Genomic DNA, 24,273 nt, shown 5'->3' with positions numbered 1-24,273 from the left:
CAAACGCCACACGTAGACGTCACAGACTTCGCTTGAAAACGATGATGCTGTTTTGTTTTGTTTTGCTTTGTTTTAGTATTTATTACAGTCCTATAGCACCCTCAAGCTTTTATCGGATGTCCACGCGCCGCGTTTCCACGGAGACGGAGCCGACACTCGGCCACTTGAATGGCGGACGGCGATTGTGCGGCACTCGCTTGCTTGCTCATGGGGTCAGGGGGCCGGTTGTAGAGCCGAGAGGGGGTCGCAGCCCGTGACAGATGAAAGCGCCTTCAATGCCATCATCATTTATAGTCATCAGCCGGACAAATAAAGATAGAGGATAATGAAGAACGCCGAGGCTCAAAGAAGAAAAGCACTCTCAGCCTCAAAGCTTCTCTGGATTGGGGGGTGGTGGGGTACACTTCTGTGGTTTTCTCTTCTGTTTGCGCTGAGAATAATAATTTAGGAAATGCAAGTGTGGCATGCGGTGCACATTATTAATTATTATATTAGTAATATCGGCACATTTTATTTTCTGGGTGAAAAAAAAAATAGTAGAAAAAATGAGGAAAAAGTGCTTTTAAAAAGTAATCTATAAAATGGGATTCACCAATTCCGGTCCTCGTGGACCGGAGCGCTGCAGGTTTGAAATGTTTCTGCCCACTAGCACACCTGATTCATATAATCAGCTCATCTGCATGCCTTATACTGATGCTGATCTTTTGTATCAGGTGTGTTGGTAGGCGGAAATATCTAAAACCTGCAGGACTCCGGACCTCGAGGACCGGAATGGCGAACCGTGCTATAAAAGAAGCATTTTCTAAGACAAATTTATGATTTTGTGTGTGTGTGGGTGTGGGAAAAACATTTTTTAAGAAATTTTTTTTGTCGGGGTTTTTCGTGATAAAAAGTACTAATATTTGGGAGACATTGTAATCTTAAAGGGTGAAAAGTACACTGATGCTTTTCTGAGATGAAACGTCACAATATTGTATGGGAAAAAAAGTCGTTCAAGACTTGGTAGGGGAAAAAAAATAGTCGTACCAAAATAAAGTCATATTTGTCCAAGAAAATGTCACTCAAAAAAGTGCTAATTTTATGAAGGGAAATCCATGCTTTGAGACCTCATTTTCATATAGTACTATAATTTTATTTATCTCTCTTTGCGTGTGGCCACAATTTTATCTTATATTACCATAAAGGGAGAGACAAATAAAAGAAATGAATGAATGACTATAAAAAAAATTCTGTGTAGAAAGTTCCCTGTCAGACCATTTTTATGTTCCACCTTCCGTTTCTGTCCGGACGTCTTTACCGAAGGACACTGTCAAATGACTTGATGGTAAACACAAAGGTGAGTCACATTCATGATCATCTCGTCTTTCTTTTCAGATATGATGCTATAAAAACTACACAATGACCATAAATATTCTCAACTGCTAAACGTTAACGCTGATACGGGGTGGACACTTTTATTTCACATTGTTCGATGATGGAGAGACAGGCTAAGTCATTAGCTTGTGGCTAACTCGCCCGGCTTGCGTTTACAGCTGAGAACAAGACTGAGAAAATACTTTATGAGTAAACGAGGCCGGTAAATGTGTAACTCTATACGTTTATATATGCGTGGGGAGGTGAAGTGGGTCGTTTTGACCGACTAGCTCCCGTTAGCCTAGCAACCCGGGGATGCTGACAGTGACGTCACCTCAGTCTTGTTGACTGAGCTGAGAAATGCCGACTTGCTAGAAGACAAGGATGCATGCACACAATCAGCTGCTGCGTCCACCTGTCGTATATGTTGGGCTTTTCCCTTTACACTCAGTCAAATATAAAATTAGATAGTCTCTATCATATTTGGTTTACGCTGAGAGATGAAGTCCTCCTAAATTAATACAACAAAAATAGTTATTTTTATCATTGTAAAGAAAGAGGAAGTTATTCTGAGCGCTTTTGTTAAACTGATAAAGTCATATATTCTTGGGACAAAAATTTGAAATTGTTTGATAAATTGAGTCAATCTTAGCCATAACCCTACAAGATTTTTTTTTTTTTTTTTGAGGAAACATTGTAAGACATCTTACTGTAATCATAGGCCAATAATGGTAAAATCGGATGAGAATAAAGTTGTCTCTGTGAAAAAAAAAATAAAAAATTTACAAGAAAGCTCAAGTGATTTTTTCCCCCCAAGTGAGACGTAATAAACCTTCAGATATTTAACTCCTTTAATTTCTTTGAGAAGTCATGATTTTGGGAAAAATGCAATCTTCCAAGATTGAAGTTGTTTTGTTGAGAGAAATAGCAGCATTATTTTTTTCAATAATTTTTGACTATTTTTGGGAGAAAAAATATAATAACTCAACAAGAAAATGTATACAATTCAGACTTCTTCTTTGAACAAATACTTATTTTGTTGAGACAAGTTATTTTTTAAGAAGAAAAGTCATCTATTTTAAAGGGGGAAAAAAGAAGGAAAAATTGTAAAATTTCTGTCTGAATTTTCACCAAAAAAATGCTGTATGAGAGAGGGTGGAAAAAAAGTCAGTCCCCCCCCCCCCCCCCCCCCTAAAATAAAGTCAGATTTTTATTTATTTATTTATTTATTTTTTACTAGATTTTTTTTTCCGAGAATAGTGTCATATTTATTCATGAATAATAATAATAATTATTTTTTAAGATGTTTTATTGTAAGAAAAAAAATGTTTCACTGTATATTTTTGAATAAAAGCCCACACCAGCTCACACCTTTGCAAATAAGTAATGTAACCAAATTATACGCTAAAAAAAAAAAAAAAAAAGTATTCAATGTGTGTGTGGCGTGACCTGGGATGAGCTAATGGCTTTTTAAATAATTCATATGAGCAGACAAAGAGCCTGAGCTGAGCTGCAAAATCAATCAGAGCGCAGATTAGAGGGAAGCAGAGCGTACAAATGGATGGATAGACAGCAGATAAGAGAAAGCAGATACAAGTCGTGCTGCCATCGTCATGCTAAATTGACTCATATCCACACAGCTATGAATATCTGTGAAGCTGTGTTTCCACTCGCGCTTCCTCTTTACCGTTTTGTCTTCTTCCTGTTTCAGACCATCCCCATTTGCTGCCACAAGCTCCTCCGACATCCACCCAAAGGCTTCAGGCAGGACTCGATCCCTGACAGCAAGATGAAGACTCCATAAGGATCCCGGTCCAGATGCCGCCGAAATGTTTTGGACGTAACTAGCGTGAGCTGCGAACGCAAGATGGAGGGCCTGAGGCAGCTGGACGTGGTGGGCGACGTCAGCCCCGCTCTGGAGGCCACCGAGGACTTCGCCGCCCCGGGCGGCCCTAGTCCTCCCGAGAACCAGATCTCCGGGCAGCCCAAGAAGCTCCAGGAGGCATCGAGCGCCGCCGCGCTGGCCAAGCTGAGCTCCAGCGGCGTGTGGAGCCTCCTGGCCGGCCAGCAGCCCGAGGTGGGCCCGCTTGGGCTGGCCTGGGCCGACGGCCTGAGCGTGGTGGGACTGCGGCACGGCAAGAGGAGCCGGGCGCGATCCACCAATGACTTGGTGGCGCACGGCAATGAGGGCGCCGCCCTGGCCTCCAATGCCGCCTTCAAGAAGGGACACAACAGGTCCAGGTCCGACGTCAACTACCCAACGGCCGCCTACACTGACAACGGGCTCCACGCTGTGGACACCCTCAAGAACACAATCCTCAACCAACAGATGGAAGGTTTGCACGCACACATGAACACCTCCAGTATATATATTGTGTAGTATGTGCTTATGTCTTTGTTGTCCTTGTGGCTAGGTCACTCTTGGAAAAGAGATTTTTAACCTCAATTAGTTTTTTTACCTGGTTAAAATGATCACAAATTAAATCAACACAACCACTCGTGACCCTAGGGCTGGATGATTATGGCTTAATGCAATCAAATAATGTGAAAATGTAAATAAAACGCGGGCTAGCAAAACTACCATCGGAATCGCACTTAGTTGTAGGAATTTAATAAGTAGCGAATCTCGTATAATTGACACGCATTATAAATGCATTTGAATTGTTTTCATTAATAATTAAAATTAATTAATTAATTTAATTAATTCAATGAATATTTAATTAGAAATATATCATGTTTTATATATATATTTTATATTATATATTTATATCTCAATATATCAATATATAACAACATATAATATATATATATATATATATATATATATATATATTCAAATTAATTTAATAATAATAATAAATTAAATTCAATTATTAATTAAATCTTTGTTATTAAAAGAAAAAGCAACTAACATTGTTCAAACTTTAGTTTTTTGGATTTTTGTTCCCCCTCCATTTGGGATTTGCTTTATTTATTCCGAAAGCAAGCACAGGACTTTACAAAAATAATATATATATATATTTTTTTTTTAATTGTCAATGGATTTTTTTTATGTCTATATACTAGGTTGAGAAGATGCCCCTTTTAAAATCTTTTTTTTTTTTTTGACAATTGAATTATATTCATTTCATACTGTGAGCTGTTCCTAATATTCTGTCCTGCTTTTATATCTAAATAAAGCAGCCAAATTATTATAATGGCATTTTTATTGCTTCAGTGCTACAATTATGTTTTGCATAGGCCCATGTAATGAAAGAAAATTGCCTGACACCATTTTCGCTGATTTGTGTGAAATTCGGTGGCTGTCGGAAGTTGGCCATTTTGCTTTGACGTTTGTCAGGGATATTGTCATGAATACGGAGGTCCATTTGTGAAATATAGCCCTCGACAGACGTTTCTCTGATCAAAATTAATTTTGGTGGACACTTCAAATTCTATTATGACAGGGTGGACAAAATTGAACCGGAAGTCTTTTGCTTGAAGCTTTTGAGATGTGATTCGCCATAAAAAAAGGGGCTTCAAAGACCCGTGCATGGGAAAAAAAACTAACAAACTTGGCTCTCACTGAACAGTGTCAAATGACATTTCAGGACAGAATTCCAGGGATCGCACTTTGATGAATGAGCCACCCAAAATATTAGGTACACCTTTTTATTGCTTCAGATATTGATATTTTTGTCATGTTGCTGTCTACTTTTGATTGTTGGATGTCTTTCTGTCCTCCGAGGAGGCTGTAATGACAGAAAATGATGATAACCTTAAATGACACTCACTCTCCAGAGGTCTGGGGGTATGCGGGATAATAGCTGGTAATCCCGTCAGCAAATGGACTCAAATGAGGCGAGCGCGCAGGAAGCTAATTAAGGCGCCTCCCGACACGGGCGGGATTACGCCGTATTAGCATACGCGTGAAAAGCTAGCAGGCCGTTTAGGATGAAAAGGGGAGAAAGTGCAGTGGTAGTGGAGGTGGGGGGATGCGCCAATGGATGGGACAAATCGCCGTGTTTACTTTTCCTCATTAGCAACAGCTGGTTATTATCAATGCAATGAGCCCACATTCACATTGTGTCATCATTTATGCCTTTCACGCAGACACGAAACCTGTCACTGAAGATCCAGTACTTATCCGCCTTTACTTTTTATGGAGTACCCAGTAGTTTTATTTATTTTTTATAAATCCATAAAAGTAAAAGAATAAGCCAATCTTCCTGTTCGCAAATCAGCATTCCGAGCTAGTTCATCACTCAAGCGTTGTCCCGTCTAATGGGCGGCGACACTTTTCCCTCTCAAACCGCCCGAGCGTGACGGCGGCCAATCAGCTCCTCCGTGCCGCTGCTCATTTGCATATTCATATAAGCTTGGTTAACACGCTGACAAAAATGTGTTTTGATAAGATCGATGAGGTAATTTTCCGCTCCCTCTGATCGATTTCTCCCACCGGGAAAAAAAAACAAAGTCCGACATCTGTCACTTGGAGTGCAGACGGGAGAAAACTGGAATTAGCGGCAGGAGCGGCAGCCATTGTTGTTGTTCGAAATAAATGGAGGTGGCTTGACGCGTCTTGATTTATAGGCATGCCAACACAAAGACGCCAGCGTGTTTTAAAGTGCAATCAGTGTGAACACGACACTAATTGTTACCTCCTGGCTACATTTTGCTTTGAGGTTTCACGATTAAAAAATGGTCCCTACATTTAAAAAAAAAAAAAAAAAGTAGCTGCTGTCAACAGTTTCACCGATTAACATAAGACTGGGTTGACATGTCTATCACGAAAAAGTCACTAGGGACAGGAAGTCAGCCATTTTGTTTTTACAGTTTTCAGCAATGGGGGTTGCCAATGGGAGAAAAAAAAAATCATCCCTGAACACAAAAAATTAAATTTGGCTAACATCTATTGATACCACTGCAGCCTTTGTGAAACCCATGTAAAGAGATCATTCATTTTAGCCAATTTCAGCAGTTCAGATAATATTTTGTCTATAATTTGATATTTTTTTTTCATGTACTATTAATAGCTTGAAAAACAAATTTTCCCACTTGCTGTCGACTGAAAATGACATCACCTCACGTGTGCTCAGGGCTCATGTAACAACCAATCATGGCTCAGTTTTCTAACATCACATGACCAAACCCACAAAACAGGTGAGCCGTGATTGGTCATTATCTGAGCTCTGAGCACCTGTGATGTAATTTTCAGTCAACGGTAATTGGCAAAGTGTGTTTTTAATGATACCAATTTTACATGAAGAATAATGAAGTTATCTAATTAATGTTAGACCAAATATTACTAAATACTAAATAAATAAATAAATACTTTTTATTGCTGAAAATGGCTAAATGTCCCTTTAAAACATTAAGAGTTTAGTTGTTCGATACTGCTCTTTTACTAGTACGAGTTATTCACTCTTGAGTGCCATTATTACTTATGAGACATAAAATTCCAATTAACACAATGACATAATTATATCGATTAATCAACTAATCTAATTCATTTTAATTTGGCATAAAAGTGTATTACAAAAGCATTTTTTTCCCTGATGACTGTTTATTAACTAGTGATTAGTGTTTATTTTTTTACTTCATATTAATGTTGTACTATGATACCGGTTTGGTCATTGTTTTCTAAAGTAAATGTCTAATTTTGATGAAACACAGAAGATAATCAGTCTTCTTTCATGAAGGACTACAGAAATGAACAAATACTGTTGATATGATGAAATCAGATGATTTGGGAAATGTAAAATAAAAAAAAACATGGCTCCAAACGATTACCCGATTTATTAAAATATTTTCCCTGAAGCAACCCCCTTCGCTCCCGGTTGTTTTATTGGATTTTGACTGATTTTGCAAGGCCCACAGAATATTGTGTTCTATTGCTATGAAAACGTCGAACCTACCGAAAGAAAGATTAGTTCCTTCTATCTGTTTCCGTTTTGCAGCAATTAGCATGAGAATATAGCTAAATTTCATAATTCTTCACAAAAAGAGAAAAGAACATGGCCCTTGTTGATTTCTTACACTCTGCTGCCACCTGCTGGCCGTTTTTTGTAATAACTACCATTGCTTTAACCATTATCTGTGGTTCAGAGGCTGCATCAAAGCCTTCTGTATGCTCTAGCATAAACAAAAAAAACAAAACCAAAACGTATAACTATGTCTTTGGGACGCTGGTAATATTTAAAATAGAACGTATTTATACGTTTTTGTGAGCAAATAAGTTAATCAATCTATATAATGTCATATATTGTATATATTGTCCTTTTGCAGGTGAAAAGGGGAGCAGCAGTAGCAACATGGTGCTGAAGCAGGCCGAGATGGAGTATCGCGAGGGCCCACGGGGCCGCTGGAGCCAGTGCCACGTGGAGCTGACGCCCTGCGAGTTGCGCCTCTACACGCTGGACAGCAGTGCCAACCGGCAGCTGGGCACGGCCTACTCGCTGTCGCACTGCCAGGGCGTGACGGCGCCGGCGCCCTGCCAGCCGGCCGAGCCGCGCGCCCTGCAGGCCGTCTTCTTCAATAGCACGCGGCTGCAGCTGAGGGCCGCCACCCAGTGGGAGGCGTCCGAGTGGCGGCAACTGGTGTGGGAGAAGGTCCAGGCGGCGAGGACGGCGGCGGCGGAGAAGAAGGCGGTCACCTTCCCGGACGTCTGCGATCCGCCGCTGAGCCGTCCCACCACCCTGCCGCTGTTCAACCAGCGCTGCCAGGACGTCCTCAAAGCGGGCCTCCTGCACCGACTCCTGGACCGGAACCACTGGCGCGCCTTCACCTTCGTCTTGAGCCGAAGCGCCCTGCAGGCCTTCCCCACCGAGGGCCGCGGCCCCGTGTCGCGCCCCGTCCGCCAGTACGCGCTGACGTCCTGCCTGGGCGTGCAGCCGGACCCCGAGGTCCCGGAGCAGGCCGAGCGCTTCCAAGTCACGTTCGCCGACGACGACGCGCTGCGACTCCGAGCCGACACCGCCGCCAAGGCCCTGGAGTGGATGGAGGCCCTGAGGGGGGCGGCGGGCGCCCGGCGGACCGAGGGCGGGTCACAAGCGCCGCAGGGCGTGCTGCTGAGGTCCAAAGAGAGGAAGCAGAGGGAGCAGAGAGCCAAGAGGCAGTCGGTCACCACCAGCTTTCTGGGACTTCTCACTTGTGTGGCCCTGGAGAAAGGACTCACCGCTCAGGGCTTCACGTGCGCAGGTCAGGATCTTCTTTTCTTCCCCCTCCCTCAATTTTTTCATACTTTCTCCTACTTCTTCAGCATCTTCACCTTTTTCTTTGCTTTCTTTTAATTAACAAAAATAATGCATATATTTGTAGGGATGGAATGATAACGGAAATATCATGATAACCTGATATTAAAAGTACCATAATATATCGTCGTCGTCATGTCACAATATCAAAAGTAGGACATCGCTTAAAAAAAGTTCAGTTGTGCTGTTCTAGCTACCTCTGATGGCTAGGTTTTTTTTTAGTGCAGTTTAATTTTCACAAGGCATGTTTTGGCCCTTCTATGTTAAAAATCCACGCTAATGGTCAGATGAAGGGGAACTTAATACACTTGTGAACAGACTCAATATGTGGAGGAACTCAATGTGTACATACATGAGCAAGTAAGTACCTCAATATTAAGTGTTAATCAAGATTTTAGATTGTTTATGTGCATTGTAATGTACAAAACACAATATTGTGCTTTTTTTTTTTTTTTTAGTATGATCTAATTTTGTTACAATATTGTGACCTTTTTAATATGTCGACAACCTCTCCACAATATCATGATAAATATATCGTGATAATATCGTATCGTGATGTTTGGATATCGTTACACTTCTATATATTTGTGGAGACTGATCTGAAGTTGTATTTTACAATTTTAAAAAGGTGCAGAATTTCACAAGTGACTTCACGTTAAAGATTAGATAGCGCTTAATGTGAAAAGAAAAAATGCACTGAGCTGTCACCACCGTTTTAAAAATGCAATTTTGCCATCTAGTGGCAAAAAAATGACCTGGACACAAATCAATATCATACTCATTTTTGACAGTACAGTACATCTTTTTCATTTTAACTCAATTTTATGAATTATTATAAAATTTCTGTATCAATGACTAAAAGATGCAGCAATATTTATATGAAACATTTTTTCCCACTTATGTTAACAAGCGTATGAAAACTTAGGGAAAAAAATTATTATACATTTTATTGTACATTTAAAACAGATATAAAATTTGCATTGAATTATGAGTGAAGACATGCGATTACTATAAAAAATGTTAATTGCCTGACACCTGTACTTTCTTTTCATTCCACCTCTTTTTTTTTTCCTTCTTTGTTTTTCTCTTTTTACTCCTCGTTCATCTGCTCCTTCTCTTCCTTTTCATCTTCCCCTACTTGACCTTCTTCTTCACATTCTTCATATTTTTCTGTACATCTGCTTCTTCTTACCTTCCCACAGCTATATTCCCATTGTTAGTTTTTCCGTGTCTGGTTCTCCTCCTTTTTTCTCCTTCATTTCATTCTTCCCCTCATCCTCCTTTTTGTCTTCTTCCACCCGTTTCTTCTCCTTCTCCCCATTTGTCTGCTTTGTCTTCCTTTTATTTTGATTCTTCTCTTCTGATTGAGAATGTATGTAATGCACTACTAAACTGTGGCCAGCAGAGGCGCCAGAGTTTCTCACCCATCATTGACAATGACGTTAACTCATTTTTCACTTTCAACTCTTTTCATGAGAGCACTTTGCATATGCAACACACATAACATACATGCATACATATATACATACGGGGAATCTATTTAACATCTAAATGTGCCATGTGGTCTATAATTAAACATGGGAGTCGGTCTCTTTTGAAGGACGTGTGGGTTTGTGTGGTGTGTTTGAAGAGCCGTACACACACACCCACATGTATACTCATACTATGTGTACAGTAATGATGTGACACAGTTGGAATGCACTGATATCAGAGATTATCACTGATAAAATCAACATTGCCATGTTTGTTTCGTCATTATGTGAAAGAATGTTATTGTTTGAGCTTTGTAATATTCTTTTAAACGTTGTTACCTCCTTCACTTATGTTGCTATCTTCCTTTACTAGTGCTCATTTCTTTTAATTTGTCGAATTACACAATTGCAAAAATTGTGTGGCACCTTACTTGGCAAGTCCTTCCACTGCTTTCGTTTTCATTGTATAGCTACACACTTTTTTTTTGGTGGTCACCCATCGTGCATGCTGGAGTGTTTTGTCAGTGTTAAAGAAAACACATCAAAGCTTTTAATACGCACACACACACACACACGCACACGCACGCAAACATTGGTCTTCTCAAAGGTGTGCAGGTCCGGACCCGCGGCGGGCAGATGAAAGCCCGGTATCGGCCCTCATGCCGTCTCCCACCACCGTGCGCTCACCCCTCTACAGGTCAAAGGGAACCCCCCCCCCCCCCCCCCCACTACCCCCCCCCCACCGCCCCCCCCCCCCCCCCCCCCCCCCCACCACCACCACATAGCTCCCCCGCCACCACAGCGAGCCGAGGTACAATCGGTGGACCTTTTGAGCTGCGTTTGAATTCCCATTCATCTTCCTCGTCCCCACAATAAAAGATCAGAGAGGAGCGGCGGAAACTGCTAGAAGCTTTAGTGACAATTAGCAGACAAGTAACGCTCACAAAATGGTGGACATTGTGTATGTATGTATGTGTGTGTGTGTGTAGTGAAGTATTTTGACAAAATGGTGGCCATTGTATGTAAAGTAAAATATGTATTGTACACAAAATGGTGGACAGTTAATGTATATTGAATTATTGTTCACAAAATGGTGGGCATGGTATGTTTTTTTTTTTTTTTATTATTATTTATTAACAAGTAAAGTAAAACATATAGAACACAAAATGGTGGACAGTTAATGCACTTTATATTAGAGTATTGTTCACAAAATGGTGGACATCGTGTGTGTATGTATGTTTGCGTGGTTAGTGAAGTATTTGTGACAAAATGGTGGCCATTGTATGTAAAGTAAAACGAAAAGTACACAAAATGGTGGCCAGTTAATGTATATATTGGAGTATTGTTCACAAAATGGTGGGCATGGTATGTTTTTTTCATTTTTATTTTTTTTATTAACAAGTAAAGTAGAACATATAGTACACAAAATGGTGGACACGGTTAATGTATATTGAGGTATTGTTCACATAATGATGGGCATAGTATGTAAAGTAAAACGTATAGTACACAAAATGGTGGACAGTTAATGTACTTTATATTAGAGTATTGTTCACAAAATGGTGGACATTATATGTAAAGTCAAATGTGTATAGTACACAAAATGTTGGACAGTTAGTGTATATAATATTAAACTATTGTTCACAATATGGTGGACATTGGAAATGATATGTAAAGTAGTACACAAAGAGTGCTCGACTGCTGGTGTTCAGGCGCACGCATGTCGTCGCCATCACTTCCTGATGTTTATCGCTAATCTTTTCTTCTTTGCGGTTCGTTCACGCCATCTCTGATGTTTGCTTGATAAGACACACCTGTGTGTGCGCGCGTGTCAAGTGTTTGGGGGAAAACGGACGCAGGGAAGGATCTATTTGTTCCTCAGCTCTAGTGTTGTGACTACAACTTTTGGTGTGACGGCACGAGACGGCACTTAACCAGCTGAATGGTGGGAGCTATTAGCATTAGCGTATTCTAACTCTAGTTTCGCTTAGCAACATAACATTTGGTAGACATGTCTATTATAAGTAGACCCATAAAAATTCTCCAGAAGTTGTACCCGAAGAGGCACATTTTAATTTAAATCAGCCATTTTCAGGTTATTTTTGGTCATTTTCAGTGGTGCTTTGTTTTTGTTTAAAAATTCATCCCCTGAATCCAACAACATGAAATTTGGTAGACATGTCTATCATGAGTCGACCAATGGAAAAGTCTCAAGAAGCCATGTACAAAACGACACAAGAAGTGTGGCATTTTGGTTTAAAAAAAAAAAGCCATGACGGTCATGTTTGCCCGTTCGCAGATGAACTTGTCTCCAACGTCTACCAAATTTCCACATCTGCATATAAACAAGTGACACTAAATTGCGCAACATTTGCGTCACTGCTTGTGGACCAAGCTCACTGATGTGTGTGTGTATATATATTACTGGATAGCCGATAGCCCAAGACTTTTGAAGCCGCGAGGCCGCCATATTGCTCCTCCCAAGAAAGGTTTCTCGGTATACGATCCTATACATTTACGATATCGAAATTGGGGAACATTTGAGACAGTACTTAACAGCATGATTTGTCATGTTTTAAATTTGTTAACCATAAACAAGAGGACTTCAGACACTTTACAACTTGCCTTAAACACATGCATAAATTATATGCTTAATGATGTTTACAGGGGAAAATTGTATATTTCTTTATTAAAGAATTCTAACTAATTCAACAAAAAATGCCTCTGCCAAATCTAATATTGAGGTATAAGGAAAAATCTTTGTTAACTTCTTAAAAAATAGTGACCACCCTGGCACAACCCCCCCTGACCCCGCCTCCGGCCTTATACTAACTGCCTACGAGCTGTATACGTCTCATCTGTACGTATATCGAATTGTTTATACAGTAGTCTGCTCGCGAGATGGGAGGAGCAAGATGGCTGCCCTGTGACTTCAACGGCTTGCACGGGCGTGTATGGGCTATCGGCTATCCCGTCATATTTTATCAGGTCAGTGATCGAACTCTGTGCTGTGTAAAGGCTGCCATCGTCCAGTTGGCGCTTCTAGGGGCAAAGCCAAAGTGTGCCACTACAGCGGCTGGTATTACTGCCAAAACTGCCACCAGGACAACACCTTCCTCATCCCAGCCCGCCTGCTGCACAACTGGGACACCAGCAAGCACAAGGTGACGCACCACAAAAATCACCAACCAATTCTTCCTATTGTTCGAGTTACCAACGCCATCTGCTCGCAGGTGTCCAAGCAGGCGAAGGAGTTCCTGGAATTTGTGTACGAGGAGCCCCTGCTGGACGTGCAGCAGCTGAACGGGGGTCTGTACGAGCACTGCGAGCCCCTCAGCGCCGTGCTGCGCCTCCGCCAGCAGCTGCAGTCGCTACGCGCCTACCTGTTCAGCTGCCGCGCCACCATCGCTGAGGACCTGCGCCGAAGGTACGGTCAACCCTGAACCATGTGTTCCAGGCCCGCTTGCAATAGGAGGGGGTGGGAGGACCTCCTGACACATGCACACGTCTGTGTTTACATGTGTGAGTGCACGGTTTTGCGACACTGCCAAACAAAGGACAATTAATAATGGTCGTGGCACTAAAACTTTTCTCCAGTAGTGCAAACACGCTACAGGGTCATCTTTAGTCCGCATCAGTTTTTAACTGACTGTTGCGTGCCACAAAAATATGAAGTTAAGGGGAGAAAAAAAAAAGCTGTACTTTTGTTCTGGTTTATTTCAATTAATTTATTTTATTTTAAATATTTAAATTCAATTAGATGGTGTGTTTATTGTAATTCAATTTAATTTTAACTATTTATTTTGTGATTAATTTAAAAGTATATTTACATTGATAAATATGTTTTTATTTTATTTTCAAATTTAATTGTGTAATTTTATTTTAAAATGTTAAAATGTAATTTTCAGACTTACACTAATGAAAAAAAATTGAAATAAAGGGTGTTTTTTTTAAGTTAAAATTTACGATTATAATGAAAAAATATTTTAATACAGTTTACATACAATTTTTTATGGGAACAAAAATAATTTAATATAATTTTCATGTTGTAAATTTACGTTTGTTGTCATTTTCATGCAAATGGGGGTAATAATAGTAGTAATGAATGTTGCCTGCCCCCTAACCCTAAGTTCAGAAGAAGAAGAAAAAAAGCTGTACTTTTGTTCTGGTTTATTTAAATTTATTTATTTTATATTAAATATTGAAATTCAATTAGATGTTTTTTTTTTTGTAATTAAATTTAATTTGAACTATTTATCCTATGTATATTAAGATTAACTTTAAAGTATAATAATTACATTGATCAATGTTTTTATTTTATTTTTATATAATTTGTGTCATTTTATTTTACAATGTAATTTTCAGACTTAGAGTAATGAGAAAATTTGAAATAAAGGGTGTTTTTTTTAAGTTGAAATTTACGATTATAATGAAGAATATTTTTAATACAATTTTTATGGGAACAAGTTAACAATTTATTATAATTTTCATGTTGTAAAATTGCATTTGTTGTAATTTTCATGCAAAGAGGGGTGATAATAATAATAAAAATACATTTTATTAATAATGCCTTTTACATAGCAAGATCTCAAACAGCTACAAGAAGAAAACTAGAATAATAATAATATAATATAACATGTATGAGGATAAAATTTGTTGTCTTTCCTCCACAGAATTTTCCCTCGAGAGTATTTGCTGCAGCACATTCACCTCTACTCCATTGCTGACCTGCAGCAGGTACACATACACACGCACACACGTTATATTTTGCCATTAAAGCACTTGACTTGTTCACTGTATACAGTACAGGCCAAAAACACTATGTCACAAAATCGTATATTGAACATATAGTTTTCAACAGAATTTCAACATTTTGCAAATAAAACACTATTTTTGCACAAAAAGCCTTCATTGAGTCATAAAACTGTTTTGAGGAGAATAGTACTGTCCCAATACTTTTGCTCATATGTGTATAAAGCTTTCTTTGTGAGGTTATTAGTGGACACAGTTGAGCACGCTAACTTTTAGTGGGCGTTTGTACAAATGAGGCCAACATGGCGGCGGTGGAGTGGAGGTAAATTGAGGGATGGTGGAGGACGGTGGGCGGTCAGGTTGCGATGGGGGTGGGGGGTAGGGGGGTGGTGTGCTTAGAGGAAAAGAGTCCACAAATGAGTGAAAAGTTCTTTTGTGGGCGATTATGTTGCACCCTGCCCTTCTTTTCTTTTTTGGACGAGGGGGCTCCCTCGCTCGCCCGCTCTCACGGTGAAAGAGCGCCCTCAACCTAGCCCCTCCGGACCCCCGCGCCTCCTCCACTCCCACACTGTGTCGCTTTGCTTGGCTAATTGCTCACATTGAGAAGCAACAGGCGGGAAAACAAAGCGTGACATGGCTGCATTCAGACACATACACGTACCTGTTAGCGCAGGATTCACCCGTCATTGCTGCTTGGAAGAAGCCATTTTGCTATTGTCCTCAGTAGAGGTTAACAAGCATGGCGTGTTTTTTTTTAAAGTAGAAAGAAGAAAAGCAAATGAGACAAAAAGAAATGGTGTATATCTGTGCATGTACATTATATGTGAATATACAGTATATGTGCATAGACTAATTTAAAAAAATATGGATGGATAGATAGATTAGTCAATCTGAAATTATGAGGCTGCAAAATACAAATATGATGATAAATCAAATTTTTTAAATTGGATATTAATCAAATCCCTATTATAATAGTGCACATATCAATTTGGAAGTTTTCAGTATCTTTATTTTGTCACAAAATGTTAGATGTGAGCAGTATGTTGCACTAGTTAGCACGGCTGCCTACTGTGTTTCTAAGATGGCTGTTTCTAAGCTAGCTAGTAAGCTGGCTGTTTCTAAGATAGCTAGCTAAGATAGCTAGTAAGCTGGCTGTTTCCAAGATAGCTAGCTAAGATAGCTAGTAAGCTAGCTGTTTCTTAGTTAGCTAAGCTAGCTAGTAAGCTAGCTGTTTCTAAAATAGTAAGCTAGCTGTTTCTAAGCCAGCTAGCTAAGAGCTCGTAAACTAGCTGTTTCTAAGATAGCTAGCTAATGCTGCATTCGAGGATGGTCGGAAGTGGGACTTTTCCGAGTTTAAACCAGGAAGTGTGTATGGGAACGCCCCCTTGAACTCACAAATTCTACTTGCAAAGTCGGAAGAAAAAAAGGACCCCGACTTCACCGGCGGGCTGCAATGTGACATCACTGTGAATGTGAAAACACAATTTACTCGAGTATAAAACTAGATAGCTTTCTTCATTCATAAATATTCGCCATAACTCCATGTAACGTAACGTACGTGACAGTATGCCACTATCTCTCAGCATGAAATTATACGGTAAACTACTTGTATGGAATGCTTATGAAATAAGATTAAAACAATTAATGAAGCAAAATTGCAAAAATGTAAGTTTTCTGGAGGGCAAATTGAGTTTTGAGGACCAAAATAAAAAACAATTTATCACTATCCACCATTGTGGTTGTTTACTTTCACCTCGAACGCTTTGAGGTCGGAACAGAGTAGTTTCAACTCGGATATTTCCGACTTCCGACCATCCTCGAATGCAGCATAAGATAGCTCGTAAGCCAGCTAGCTGTTTCTAAGATAGCTAGTGAGCTAGCTAAGCTAGCTAGCTAGCTAGATATATATTTGCATTTAAAATAGTTTAATGTATGTTAAAGTTACATTATTTTTATGAATACAGTATTAAAAATAGTCACTTCAATTTTCAATTTCATTTGAGGATTTTGAAAAAAAATAGTAGTTTCAAATATTTTAAATGGTGAAGTTATATTCTATTGTTTACATTTTATATATATTTTTAATTTTTTTTTAATATTTTACACACTAAACATTTTTACTTAAATATTTTTTGTATTACTAGTAGTCTTACTTTTAAAATTGAAATAATTGGATAAGTATTCTTTTTTTAATGTTAACCTTTTTTTTTTTTGTAAAATAATTTTTAAGTACAAACCGAAAAATCCAAAGCAAGATTTATTTTTTCAGAGAATAAATTAAGATATTGTAAAATAAATATGTGCTTTAATATAAACCGCTAAATAAATGTGAACATATATTTTGTAGTTTGCATAAAAAGTATTTGTCAATAGTATTTTGCGTATGTTCGTACGTGTGTGTTGAAGTCAGTCAGTCAGGCAGCTGTTTAACTGTCGTTTTAGCAGATTAGAAGGCAGCACAAAGACTCTGCATGCAGTAAAGAGGACAAGCTTCAACTGCAACATGTGCGCGTGCGTTTGGAGGCGGAGTATAAGGAGTGCGTATGTTCACAAACGTTCACAAGCGGCTACGACGGTTGATATTTTTATTACAGTGAACAGAATACTGTGTGCATGTTTACAAAACATATAAGCAAGTGACCAGTTTTTTTTTTATCTTTGGATGCATCATTGTTAAATTTTGTTGACGTCCATGCGCACAAATTGGTGACAATTTCACTTTTTCAAAAAAACTTACAAGGGTTTGGAAGTAGCTTTTTGTGAGTGTGCATGTGGAGGTTGGGACATGAGGGTTAGGGTTTCAATGGAGAGATTCAAAGTAGGGTGCCAAGCCTGGGTTGGAGTTTCATATACTGGTTTGGGTTCTGAAGTAGGTCTTCAAGCTGGGGTTCACGTTCGAATTTTCAAGCTAGGGTTGATGAGTCAAAAGAAGGGTAGGGTTTCAAATTATGATTAGGGTTTCAAGGTTGGGTTTTATGCCGAGGTTAGGATTTCAAACCCAGTTTGGGAGGGTTAGTTTCAATTTGGGGTTTCAAATGGGGGTTAAGGTTTTAAAGTAGGGTTTTAAGACAGGATTGGGGTTTCAAATAATGGTTAGGGTCTCAAATTAAGGTTTCAGGCTAGTGTGAAGGTTTCAAATTCCTAATTAATTTCAAATTTGTTAATTAGGTTTCAAATTAGGGTTGAGATTTCAAGCCAGGGTTGGTTTCAGTGAACAGTTAGGTTTTCAAACAAGGCTTAAAGTTAAGTAGGGTTTCAAGTCGAGTTAAAGTTAAGTAGGGTTTCAAGCCAGGGTTAAAATTTCAAGCGTTAGAGTTTCAAATCATGTGTTTTGTAAACCAAGTGTACAATTTGCATTTCAAGTTTTTCTAAGATGGGTCAGGTTTCAAATGTGGATTCCAAGCCCGGTTTGCAAACTTCAGGTTCGAGTTTGAAATGAGTCTTAGGTTATTGTTGTACTGCGTTCGCGTCGGGGTTCGTCCTCCCCCCTCCCCGCTTTACTTGCGCTCCAATTAGAGGCGAGGTGTTCATTAGGGAGCCTGTCAGCACGCATCAAGACGCCCATTCGTCAGTGGGACTGGGAAGGGGGACGCTGGGGGGGAGAGGGGGGGACAACGGCGTCACCTCCCCAAACATTCATCAACCTCTTCGTGTATTTAGGAACACTTTGCATGCGACTACACACACGCACACGCATATTGAATGCGTGTGCGTGTGGTCCGCATGCATGAAGGAGGGTGCGATTGGCAAGTGGGAAACACTTTTGGGTACTCGCACATACTCGCTGCTAAAAAAAAAAGAAGTTTGCAAATATTGCAATGAAAAGACAACAGCGTTTATTTCACTTCAGCAAACAAACAGTACTAGACTGAGAACTGTCAGGGTTTCAAATTTAAGGTTTCAAGCCTGGCTTAGAAAGGAGTTACAGGTTCAAACTAGGGTTAGGGTTTTAAGTTCGTGTTACAAGATCAGGTTTAACATTCGGACCAAAGTTTCAAGGCAGTGTTATGGTTTCAAGTCATGGTTAGGGTTTGCAAATGAGAGTTATGGTGGCAAAATACGGTAAAGATTTGAAATTAGGGTGCCCAAGCTAGTGTTGCTCGAAATTGGAGTTGAGCAAGGATTCAGGTTTAAAGTCAGAGTTGAGGTTCATGTTCCTGTTTCAAGTTTTAAACAGCAGTTATGGTTTCAAATTAAGATTTCAAGGTCATCTTAGGCTTTCAGAGTGAGTGTTTGAACCCAGTGTTATGGTTTCAAGTCATGGTTAGGGTTACAAATTAGAGTCTCAAGCCAGGTTAGAGTTCCATGACAGTGTTGGCATTTAAAATTAGGGTATAAAGTCTGGATTAGGGTAACAAGTAGGGTTTCAAGAAAGGATTTGATTTTCAAGTTTGGAATTGGGCTTCAAGTTCACATTCCAAGATCAAGTTTCAAGTCAGGATCAGGCTTTTAAACACCTGTTAGGGCTTCAGATTAGGGTTCTAAAATAAGATTAGGGTTTCAAAGTAGGTTTTCAAGGTTTGGTTGTTTTCAAGTCGTGGTTAATGTTAAAAATTATGGCTTCAAGTCCAAATTTGGTCAAGTGTTTCAAAGTATGGTTTCAAGTCTGTGTTAGGGTTTAAAATTAGGATTTCAAGCCAGTGTTCAAAATAGTTTCAAGCTTGGGTTTCAAGTCAGTGTTAGAGTTTAAAAGTAGTCAATAAAAACCTGCGTGGGTGTGGCTACATGCTATCTATGTGTGCTTCTGTGACCCCGCCCCACCGCTCTGGTGGCCCCGCCCCCCTGCAGGTGATTGACGGCCATCTGGCTCCTTTCCTGTCCAAAGTCATCAAGTTCGCCAGCGCTCACGTGCTGGGCTGCACGTTGTGCCGACAGAAAGGTTTCATCTGCGAACTGTGCCACAGCGGACACCTCATCTACCCCTTCCAGGACAGCGCCACCAGAAGGTTGCTCTTTTGTATTACAACCAATTACAACGTTCCTCAACGACCAATATAATAGGGCGGAGTCGCCAAATAAATTCCCTTGGCGTGTCGTGTTCCTGACAGGTGCTCGGGCTGCGGCGCCGTCTTCCACGCCGAGTGTCGGCAGAAGTGTCAGCCGTGTCCTCGCTGCGTCCGACGCGAGCTCCACCACACCAAACGGCCGTCGTCCTTCTGGTCGCCCGACGACGACGACCAACACCTGCCGTACCAGGACACCTGAGACACGCCCAGCAAAACGGCGGACACAAGATGGAGGAAGCGGCGGCGGTCCGAGCCGAGCTCAAGCGGAAGACACTTTGGGGGTGGGGGGGGGAGCGTAAATGTTGCACAAGGACTTCTTTATACAGCTACACAAAATGGCGGCAGCTATGCGGTGACTGCAAAATGGCCGCCGCTGTTTGAGCACATTAAATAATCGTCAATGTCAAAATAATCACTGAGTCATTTTGTGGACAGAAGTCTCATGGATACTGAGAAATTGTTTTTGCTGCCAAACAGCGCCCCCTATGTTAGGTTCATGTTATTAGCTACCAAAATGTTTCTCACCAGGATGGTGCTAAGTGTCTTTTTTTTTTTTTTTTTTTTTTTGGAAATTGTGTTAACTGTAGACCACTGTTGCGATAAAGTTAACAAAAACAATTATGAGCTAACTTTACGTTTGTTCATAACATAAAAAAACAAAACAACAACTTGAGTGTAAGTTATTAGCCTGTTATTAGCGTTTTATTTCAGACAATGTTAAATTGTTAATTGTAAATGACCCTGGAAAAACTACGACATGTAATGTTCAAAGAAAAAAAAATGAAGAGCTAGCATACCGTTTTTGTTTTTTTTTCCCCGTAACATCCAAACAAAACAACTAGCGTGTGTAAACTACGCTAATGTGCTAAAGTTAGCGACTATTACAACGTAAATGATGACTCGACATTAGCATAAACGTAACGGGTAAATTTCACACTAGTTTGTAGCAAAAACAAAATGACAGCAAGCGTTAGCGAACGAGCAACTATTTGAAATTTACAAACGTTCTATTGCAATAGCGTTATTAGCGATCAACTGAATTAGCTGCCCAGCTATTACGGTGTAATATTTACCAATTAAAAAAAATAAAAAAAAATAAAAAAAATATTTTGCTCACTCGTTACACGAAAACGAAAAGATGATTTCTAAACAACTGTCATTATGCTAACAAGCCATACACTAGTGCTCCATTAGTTTTATTTTTATGGTGTTAGCTTAAGTAAAAATTTCTCCTCATTGTATTCGGTAACATTACAAGTTGTAGTTGATGTCGTAAACGTTGTCTACGTTCAACAATTAAAACTTAAATTATTACTTGTAACATTGACAATAATGACTGCAATACTTGAAATATCAAGCGTCTTATCGCACTAGCTACATTTGCTAAAAATATTTTACTTTGGACTGTTAACTACAGTGTCAATTAAACTGCGTTAATTTAGAAAATCATAACGACAATGTAACATTAGTGTGTCTTATATTTCTTATTGACCTTGATGGTAGATATTAAAATAATAATCAATAGCATAATTTGATGTTAGCGCAGTCTGAATCTGATTACCGCTATGATTAATTAGCATCTCCCAGTTTGAGTGGTGAGGGTTGCAACAATATTAACATTATGTCAACATTTGAGCCATAAAAAATACAAACAAGCTTCGCTTTTTATTTGCATTTCAATTCAGGGACTAAATAAATTGTACTTTGGCCAACACATTGATGTATTTGTATTTATGTTTTGTTTGTTTTTTTAATTATTTTTGCTATGCAATGAGGAAAAAAAAGACTGATTACTGATATTTCCATCCATCCATCCATTTTCTTGAACGCTTATTCCTCACAAGGGTCGCGGGGGCTGCTGGCGCCTATCTCAGCTGGCTCTGGGCAGTAGGCGGGGGACACCCTGGACTGGTTGCCAACCAATCGCAGGGAACACAGAGACGAACAACCATCCACACTCACACGCACACCGAGGGACAATTCGGAGCGCCCAATTAACCTGCCATGCATGTCTTTGGAATGTGGGAGGAGACCGGAGTACCCGGAGAAGACCCACGCGGGCACGGGGAGAACATGCAAACTCCACCCAGGAAGGTCCGAGCCTGGACTCGAACCGGAGACCTCAGAACTGGGAAGCGGACGTGCTAACCACTAGACTACCGTGCCGCCCTTTACTGATTTTTGTTTGCCGCATTTTTTCATTCATTTTGCCAACAAATGTGCGCTTTGTTTTCTGAAGTATTAAATGAAGCACTTTAGTTAGAATTTGCACTTTCCATGTTTGTTTTTGCTTCTTTCACTTTTGTTGATGGCCAATAAATCGTCTTCAAGGAGATTTTGTTGTTGAAGTCTTGGATGATTTTTTTATGTTCACCTTTTCCCCTCCACACAGGGGAAAAACAAAAAAACAAAAAAACGAGGGTGGGATTCGAACCCACGCGTGTTTCGTGACACTTGGACCATTGATGACCACGCAGCCGCAACGCATGGCGGGCGGTGACATCATCGTCTACGGCTTACAAAGTGGATTAACTTAGCGTTGACGTGACAAAAAAAAAAAAAAAAAAAAAGCTAGCACGTCACTTAGCATCAGGTCAGCTAGCGTGGCCGCAGGAGGCTCTCATCCAATGGCGGCGGAGCGTCGCTGCCTTAATTGTCTCGGCCAATTAGCGCTGACGAGCTGGACAACAAAGCGGCAAGTGTAGCCAGAGTAGCGTCGCTTTTGTCCTGCTCCACTGGCCCGCGGACCCTCGCCGCTCATTTGGAGACGGGGAGGGTGAGCGAGAGAGAGAGAGCGAGACCCCCACATCCAACGCAAATCAAAACAAAAGGAGACACTTTAAGGAAAGGGAAACGGTCACAAAGGGGGAGGCCACACGAACACAATGTGTGTGTGTGGCTTTTACTTTTTTTCGAAAATGCTTTATTTCTTTTTAGTTTTAGTGTTAGTTTTTTTAATATATGGAATATTAAGTGCAAGATATTGTCAATAAGTATTGTATAATAAAGTACAATTCTCAAACGACTGTTTGACCTTCCTTCTCTACACACGTCCAGCAATACCGAAATAAAAAAAAATAAAAAAAATAAAAAGCAGATGTACTAATGTATAATAGGCCTATTTATTGACAAAGACAAAAATGAACATTTTCTTAATACAGTTAATTCTAGTTAGATTTATAAACTTTAAGATGTGTCAGTGTTAGTATTCAATTTTCAAGCATTTTCTTTAAAAGAAAATGTTTTCCAATTTTAGCTTTATTTTGCTAGTTTCCGTGCTAAAGCTTTAAAACCCTAAGCCAACCTAACCTTAAAACTTAGAACCCTTTAAAACTGCAAAAGCTTTGTTGGTCGTAAACGATAAACAATTTTCTGTCGAATACTTTGAGTTTTTTGTGGCTACTTTTTAAAAGTGGGATATTTCAGAGCTCAATTTATTCAAACTTGAAGCTGGAAAATCACAGACGTCATGATTGATGTTTCCTTTTATCAAAGTCACTTGAGAGGGAAACAAAACATCAACCTTCGTCAAACATACAAAACCGCCCAACTAAACCTTTGAACCCGAACATTTAATGTTGCCTCAAAGTGTCACAGAACAGTAACTCCAACTCTAAACACTTATTTTCTTCTACTTTAAACAGATAAGTGGTCAAATACCCTAACATGTTTTTTTTTTTGTAAAGAAACGATCATTACTGTTTGCTAATTTTGCTCTTATTGCAAACACATTTTACAACAGTTAGTTAAACTGACGGCTACTGATTCATCAATGTCAGTCATCCATTAACCGGTGCATTCAGGTGCTGCTCAGTCATTTCGTTTCCTCGCGGGTGTGCATGCCCATGGAACACAAGATGCAAGCTGGTGCGTTCAGGTGCACGAAGTAATAAAGTGTTGTGAACGCGGAAGAACGCTTGTTTAAAACAACTGACAGGACTGTTCAGATGTCTTCAAGACCAAATTGTTAAGCCATAAACGTGAACGTGGTGCGTTCAAGTGCACTCGGTAATAGGAATGTACCGGTAATCCTTGTTCAAATATATAAAACATTGATCTAAAAAAAACAAAAAACAAAACAAAACAAAAAACAACAAAAAAACAAAAAAGCAACTGATGCGTTCAGGTGCACCCAGAAAATATTTTTAAAGCAAGTTGATGCGTTCAGGTGTTCAAATTCGAAGACAACTAAGACTTAATGGTAAAAAGAAAAAAAAATCAATAAATATATAAAATTGAAAAGCAGCTGGTGCGTTTAAGGGCACTGTGTAAAGGACAAGAAAGTGTGAAAAGAGAACTAAACCTCGTTCAAATAAAGAAAAATTCATTTAAATGAATCGTCGGGACTTTCAGGTGCACCCAAGTTGACGCCGTGTTACAATGAACAAAGCCTAATTTAATTGAACTGCTGCATTTAAATGTACTCAGTAAATATCAATTACAGCAATGTTAAAACATTTT

The 24,273-nt window shown here is 39.7% G+C and overlaps 1 protein-coding gene across 2 annotated transcripts; it reads left to right on the top strand.

The window, feature by feature from the left end:
* The first annotated feature begins 3 nt into the window (after window positions 1-3).
* Window positions 4-22,147, top strand: plekhm3 (pleckstrin homology domain containing, family M, member 3). 2 transcript variants are annotated; one of them, XM_077536329.1, is made up of 8 exons: window positions 4-1,336; window positions 3,065-3,689; window positions 7,621-8,532; window positions 13,073-13,218; window positions 13,288-13,481; window positions 14,728-14,791; window positions 19,595-19,752; window positions 19,855-22,147. In XM_077536329.1, the coding sequence occupies exons 2-8, from the start codon at window positions 3,221-3,223 to the stop codon at window positions 20,009-20,011; spliced, it is 2,100 nt and encodes a 699-aa protein (XP_077392455.1). In that variant the 5' UTR covers window positions 4-1,336; window positions 3,065-3,220; the 3' UTR covers window positions 20,012-22,147. The 2 variants fall into 2 exon arrangements, with proteins under 2 accessions (XP_077392455.1, XP_077392456.1); XM_077536330.1 differs by lacking the exon at window positions 4-1,336 and having other exon boundaries at window positions 2,568-3,689.
* Window positions 22,148-24,273: the final 2,126 nt, after the last annotated feature.

Source organism: Festucalex cinctus, chromosome 11, assembly GCF_051991245.1.
Source record: "Festucalex cinctus isolate MCC-2025b chromosome 11, RoL_Fcin_1.0, whole genome shotgun sequence".
NCBI classification, from domain to species: Eukaryota; Metazoa; Chordata; class Actinopteri; order Syngnathiformes; family Syngnathidae; genus Festucalex; species Festucalex cinctus.
This window is presented reverse-complemented; position numbering and strand designations above follow the sequence as displayed.

Excerpts from the sequence above, each read along its gene's own strand:
- plekhm3 (XM_077536329.1), top strand. The coding sequence starts at position 3,221 with ATGGAGGGCCTGAGGCAGCTGGACGTGGTGGGCGACGTCAGCCCCGCT. Across the intron at positions 3,690-7,620 it reads CCTCAACCAACAGATGGAAG|GTGAAAAGGGGAGCAGCAGT; the intron begins GTTTGCACGCAC and ends GTCCTTTTGCAG. Across the intron at positions 14,792-19,594 it reads CCATTGCTGACCTGCAGCAG|GTGATTGACGGCCATCTGGC; the intron begins GTACACATACAC and ends GCCCCCCTGCAG.